The following is a 5,788-nucleotide window of genomic DNA, read 5'->3' as shown; positions in this document are numbered from 1 at the left end:
GAGGGGGAAGGGGGGGGAAAGAAAATTTACCTTAAACGATGATAATCTGCCATGGGGTATTTTGCAGTCCGCGGTTGAACGTCCGGCAAGAGAAAGTACATTTTTTTAGCAGACAGCCAAGATGCTGTGTCTTTACACATGACCATTTTTTTTCCCCAGGAAAATCCTTTGCGTCTTCACAGACTTTTCCAAGAGAATGCCTTTCAGAACGGCTGTTGAATTACAAAGAAGTATTTATTGTAGGAGGTGATTAATGATTCTCGCTAAAATTGCTATTTGCAGCGTGATTTCATTTCTCTTTACAATGGGACCAAACCAGGTTTATACGCATAGGCTGCTCACTAAAGAAATCCTGCACCGCCAGTTAATACGTTTCAGCTGGAATTTTGCTCGGTTGTGGTAATTTTGACTGCAAATATATGAAGGGATTCTCAAGTAATAAACAAAACAAAGGGTTACAGACTTGCAGATAGTAGTTACCTCACTTAACAGCTGTATTTTTCTTCCTTTATAAGGAGATAACTGGCGATTCAGGATTTAGTAAACAGCAATATGTGAGTACAAGCATGCTTTTCAGGCCTGCTCTTTGGTCAGGTGTGGAGACAGCAGTGTTTGCGTAGTCTATTTAAAGACACCACCTCCCTGATGCTGAGCGTGCTCTGCCACCGGCATGTTACATTTTTCTCCGGGATGGTTCATATTCCATGACCGGGCAAGGATGCTGGCAGCATCTTTGGGGCCTGGTTCTACCTCAGCCAGAGTGTGATGATGCCCCTGGTCCTGGCGGTCTCACTCATGTGAAGAGAAGCACTGATTCCAAAAATCCCTCTCGGATGTATTTGGGTAAGTAAAAAAATATTGGCCTTCAGGCCTTCCCTTGAAGATTTACGAGCATTTGAGCTCCTTTCCAAGATTTTTCCTACCTGGCTTGGTGCTACACTACGTTGTGAAAGCCCTGAGCAAGGCTCTCCTTTAGAAGCTCTGCTTTGCCTGCACTCCTTAGCTGCCTGGAAGCAGCGAAATGCACAGCCTGAGCTGGAACCACTTGAACCCTATTTTGCCACAATAGTTGTGACAATCTCAGTCACATAAGCCTCCTGAGTTGTACCCAAATTCACATGTCTGCCGAGGCTTTCTCAACACATTTCAAAATAACCTTAAAAACAAAATTAAAGGAAACAGAAACGGCAGCTTAAAAACAAACTATAGGTTACCGTTCATGTGTTTCCCTTAAACAGTGCTAGCCAGCTGAGAAATTATAATCAGAGAAAACGAATAAATAAATCATGACTGGCTAAAAATTTAAAGTGTTATCATGGCACGGGATCTTAGTGGCTCCCAGAAGAAGCACGGTTTCTCTTGTAACGCAGCTGAAAACAGTCACAGAGCAAGCGATGGAGTCAGACTCACTCTGCCTTAAGTCCGCTACAGAGAACACCACTCACCTATACAATGAAGCAAGACCTTTCCCCATCCTATAGCACACTTTTTCCCAGCCAGGCAATTAGGAGTCAGGACGTTTTTCACTATATTGAAAATAACCATTACCTTATTGATAAGGTGAATCCAAGTTAGAACAATACATTAAGCCGTTGTTTTCTGTTCCTGGTTCTAACACCAGTTAAGCACAAGGTGGATGAAACAGCACTTAGTGGACTCTTGTTTCAAGCGTTTAATTCTTTTGTACAGAATAATCTTTATTACCAGCATTTGGCACTGTTATACATTACACCAAAAATCCACAAATTTTACATGGACCCAAACTATTTAGACGGTGCCAAATATGAAGACAGCAACAGCCTTTATAGCAATATTTCTTTAAATAAATGCAATAGGGAAAGTGGAGAAAAACTAATAGATCACAGCTACTGCGGGGGATACACTTAAAACCAGTTAAGTTACCTTTGTTATGATACATAAAACATTTTCCTTTAGACAGGGTAAGAGGACTTTTTTGTAAGTCTTTAACCTCTAATGGACGTGTTCGTTGTCTCTCCCATATTGGTGTGAGTGTGTACATGTGCCTGTGCACCCTCACACACACACACACAGAAGAATCCACGAACACGCCATGAAACAGCATTATTCAAGTCAATGCCTTACACAACTGTTCCACGAGCTCTTTACTTTGTAAAGTCTTTTATTTGTAAAGTTTTCCCTTTAAAAAAAAAAAAAAAGAAAAAAAAAAAGAAAAAGTCCATCTTAGATACAGAGAATTCGTCCATGACACCATCCAGCCCTCTTTTACACCGAGGGCAAGAGAGCGTTTCCATAAATAGAAAAAAATGTTGGGCATGGAACCATTATCTATATACAATGTAGACAATCGTCCGGGTTTTGGTTTAAACATGTGCCCGTTCTTGGGCACATTTCGTCTTCGTTTCCTGCTCCTGTTTTGTTTTACACTGTTTGGTCCAAACGGCCAGCCTCCACCATGAGGCAGTTTGAAAACCCCAATAGATAGGTAAATATATATATATTAAAAAAAAATAACAACAAAAAACCTCAAACCAAAAGCCGTATTTATAGCGCGGCTGCATTGGGTGTAGCCCCATCGAGCGGATGGGGGTGGCCCTGTGTCTGTGCTTTGGACTGCTGGCTCAGTGTGGACTGGTTTGAGGAGCGCATCTTTGTGTTAGGCAGTTTATGGTCTTTCTTCCACTTCATGCGCCTGTTCTGGAACCAGATCTTGACCTGGCGCTCCGAGAGGCAGAGGGTGTGCGCGATCTCGATGCGTCGCCTTCTGGTCAGGTAGCGGTTGAAGTGGAATTCCTTCTCCAGCTCCAGGACCTGCTGTCTGGTGTAGGCAGTGCGAGACCTCTTGGGCTCCCCTCCGTTGTAATTGGGGTTGACTGAAACGTGCACACACAGGCACATACATACACACGCGGAGGGATAAAAAGGAGGGGGGGAAGCGATGGGACATAATCATTATATAATAACTTGACACCAGGTTCACATAAGATACATAAACGGCAAGAAAAATTGTTTCACAGCCTATCGACAGTGGGGACAATCGAGGAGCAATAAAAAATGGTGATGGGCATTTGGGTTAGAAGAAAAGCTTCAAAGACACATGGCCCAGAGCCACTGCAGGGCAATTAAATTTATGGGGGCTATAATTACTGCCCTAACAGTTTGGCGTCTCGTAAATCTTTTGATAAAGGACCCCGGATACAAAAGGTTTCTCACTTTCTTTTTTTTCTTTTTTTTTTTTTTTCTTTAAGCATTAGGAAACGCGGAGGGAGAAGGAGGAAAAAAAAAAAGCCACACACGCAAAGACCCATCCCGTCCCCAGGAGCACCCTCCCCCCTTCCCTCCTCTGTAGGCGCATCCACACCTCCCCCTGGCAAGGGCAACTCACCCGTGCTCACATGGATCTTCTTCATCCAGGGGTAGACCACCGGCTCCTTCCCCTTCAGCCCGGGCAGGCTCTTGTCGGGCAGTAGCGGACAGCCGGGCCCGGTGCCGGTCCCGGCGGCGGGGGCTGCTTCGCAGCGGCGCTGCAGGGCATGGCCTGGGAGCAGGGGCTGGGGCGGGCCGGGGTGGCCCTTGGCGGGCGGCGGCGGCGAGGCGCCCGGGGGCGGCTGCTCGGGGCCCGGGGCGGCGCTGCCGGCGCTGCTGTAGCTGTAGGGAGCCTGGGGGTAGGAGGGTGCTTGCGCGGGGTAGAGAGCCTCGGGAGGCGGCCCCGGCGGCCCCGGCGGCGCTGCGGGAGCCTGGTAGCCCGGTTCCCGGCGCGGCCGCGGGAAGTACTCGGGCAGCGCCGGGCCCGGGTGCGCGGCGTGCAGGTGCGGCGGCGGCGGCGGCGGCGGCGGCGGGGCGTGCGGGTGCGAGTGGTGCGGGTGGTAGCTGGCGGAGCTGCCGGCGCTGCCGCTGTGCTGCGTGTATTCCTCGCAGGGAGGGAATTTGGGCTCGATGTAGTTGGAGTTTATCAAAAACGAACTCATGGTCATTAATTTGTGAAGTGCAAAAATACTAATTTTTCTCGCGTTGTCGTTTTTCTGGGCTCGGCGAGGCCCCTCCCCTTCCCCCCCCCTCCCTCCCTTCCCTCCCTCTCCCCCTCCCGCTGCTGTCAAGTGCTCGCCGCTGCCAAAGTTTGGGCCTCCAGCCCTCCCTCCCCCCGTTCCCCGCCGCACTCCCCTCCCTTCCTCTCTTCCCACCCCTGGAGCGCCTACAACACACACACAACACACACCCGCGCACACACACACCCGCACCCCCCACCGCCCCGCCACCACCTGACCGCCAGCGCCAATTACCGCGCGGGGCCGCGGACCCCGGATCAGGAAATGGAAGGAGAACGAGGGGCCGCGGGGCAGGTCCGCGCCCGCGGACCCTCCGCGGGGGCCGCGCCTCCCCCGAGGGCGGCGGCTGCTTGGCGAGGGAGCTCCCCGCGTCCGCTCCTCACCAGCATCCCTAGCTCCTCCCGCACGCCGACCCGGGCTGCGTCCAGCAGTCGCAGTGTCAAGCGAGATAAAACTAATCCGACTCTGACAGTCTCCCACCCACCCTGCCCGCCCCAGCACTTCTTGTGCCCTAGTTCCCCCGCGGGAGAGTATAGGAAGCGGGGCGAGGAAGCGGAGCGCAGCCCAACTTTGTGATCCAGAGGGAGCCAGGCACTGCACAAGGCGTTGCACAATCCTTTTAAAGAAGCCCATCTCCAAAAGCATAGAACCGGGGCTTCGCACAGGCAGAGGGCGGCAGCGGCTGCCGGGCTCAGGCCACCGGCCGCCCTCCGGGATCTGTCCCCAGCGCCCCGTCGCTCCAGGGCCAGTCCTTTGAGCCTCTGAATCTGTGCTAATTGAACGAATAGATGCGAAAGTTAGAACGAAGGTCGCGGGGAGGCCGAAGAGAGTCCTGAGGTGGCTTGCGGGGTGTGAGGGACATTGCGAGCCTGAAAATAACGGGGAAGAGAGGGGGAAGGGAGAGGGGAAGACGGACACGACGGAATGAAATACTTCCTACCGGCGATCGCAGGGCTCAGTGCGAGCATCCCTCCCCGTGGAGGAGCTCTTTCTGAACTACGATTTTAAGTCCATTGGTTTGTATGCCTCGTCTTGGGTTTATTCCATAATTTTCACTTCCACGAGAAATCGCTAGCACCTTCGCAAAAGTAACTCGCAAATCCTGGTGTAGGAGGGAGAGGGCACTCAGACACCCCTACGTTGCTAACACTGAGACTGTTAACGATATTTGCAGCTCAGGGGGGAAAGAGGCAACAGTCTTGACCTTAGGTAATTGAAATTTGATGGTTAAACTAATTACGCTCCTATTCTAAGGGGGAAAATACTTATTGAAGTACTGGAGATTGTGTCAGCTAGTCTGGCACATATGGAGTTAGAAGCGAACTTTTCGGATTTTTTTTTTCTTCTTTTAAGGAAAGCATATGAACACATAGAAATATTTACTGCACCCTTAGAGAATATAATTGCTGAGTGGGTAATCTCATCTGCTGGTATGGGAAAATACTTCTAATATATCAAGCGTAAATATGATACAGTTTAGATCTTGCCCTCCTAAAGATATTACATTAACAGTCACCCTGGTTTAAATTCAGATTATTGTCTTTTGCAGTTTTATAGATAATGGATACATGCAATAAAATTCTATTTGAATATATATTCCACCTAACAAGACACACATCGTATCGATTTATATTTTATTCACAGACACACAGGCACGCACATTGCATGCGGCTTGTAATATGTTAGAACATTTCCAGCACTTGGGTATACTGGGGTACTTATCTAAACAATCACTCATTTCCTCCTACTATCGAATGTCTAAT

At 49.6% G+C, this 5,788-nt stretch overlaps 1 protein-coding gene across 1 annotated transcript; it reads right to left on the bottom strand.

The window, feature by feature from the left end:
* Positions 1-1,657: 1,657 nt before the first annotated feature.
* Positions 1,658-4,082, bottom strand: HOXA4 (homeobox A4). Its single transcript, XM_064674348.1, has 2 exons — positions 3,365-4,082; positions 1,658-2,852 (listed from the first exon to the last, which is right to left on the bottom strand). The coding sequence occupies exons 1-2, from the start codon at positions 3,951-3,953 to the stop codon at positions 2,524-2,526; spliced, it is 918 nt and encodes a 305-aa protein (XP_064530418.1). The 5' UTR covers positions 3,954-4,082; the 3' UTR covers positions 1,658-2,523.
* Positions 4,083-5,788: the final 1,706 nt, after the last annotated feature.

The sequence above is a fragment of the Pseudopipra pipra genome, chromosome 1 (genome assembly GCF_036250125.1).
Source record: "Pseudopipra pipra isolate bDixPip1 chromosome 1, bDixPip1.hap1, whole genome shotgun sequence".
NCBI lineage: Eukaryota > Metazoa > Chordata > Aves > Passeriformes > Pipridae > Pseudopipra > Pseudopipra pipra.
This window is presented reverse-complemented; position numbering and strand designations above follow the sequence as displayed.

Coding starts and splice junctions, on each gene's coding strand:
- HOXA4 (XM_064674348.1), bottom strand. CDS start 3,953: ATGACCATGAGTTCGTTTTTGATAAACTCCAACTACATCGAGCCCAAA. Junction 2,853..3,364: donor GAAGATCCATGTGAGCACGG/GTGAGTTGCCCT, acceptor TGCACGTTTCAG/TCAACCCCAATTACAACGGA.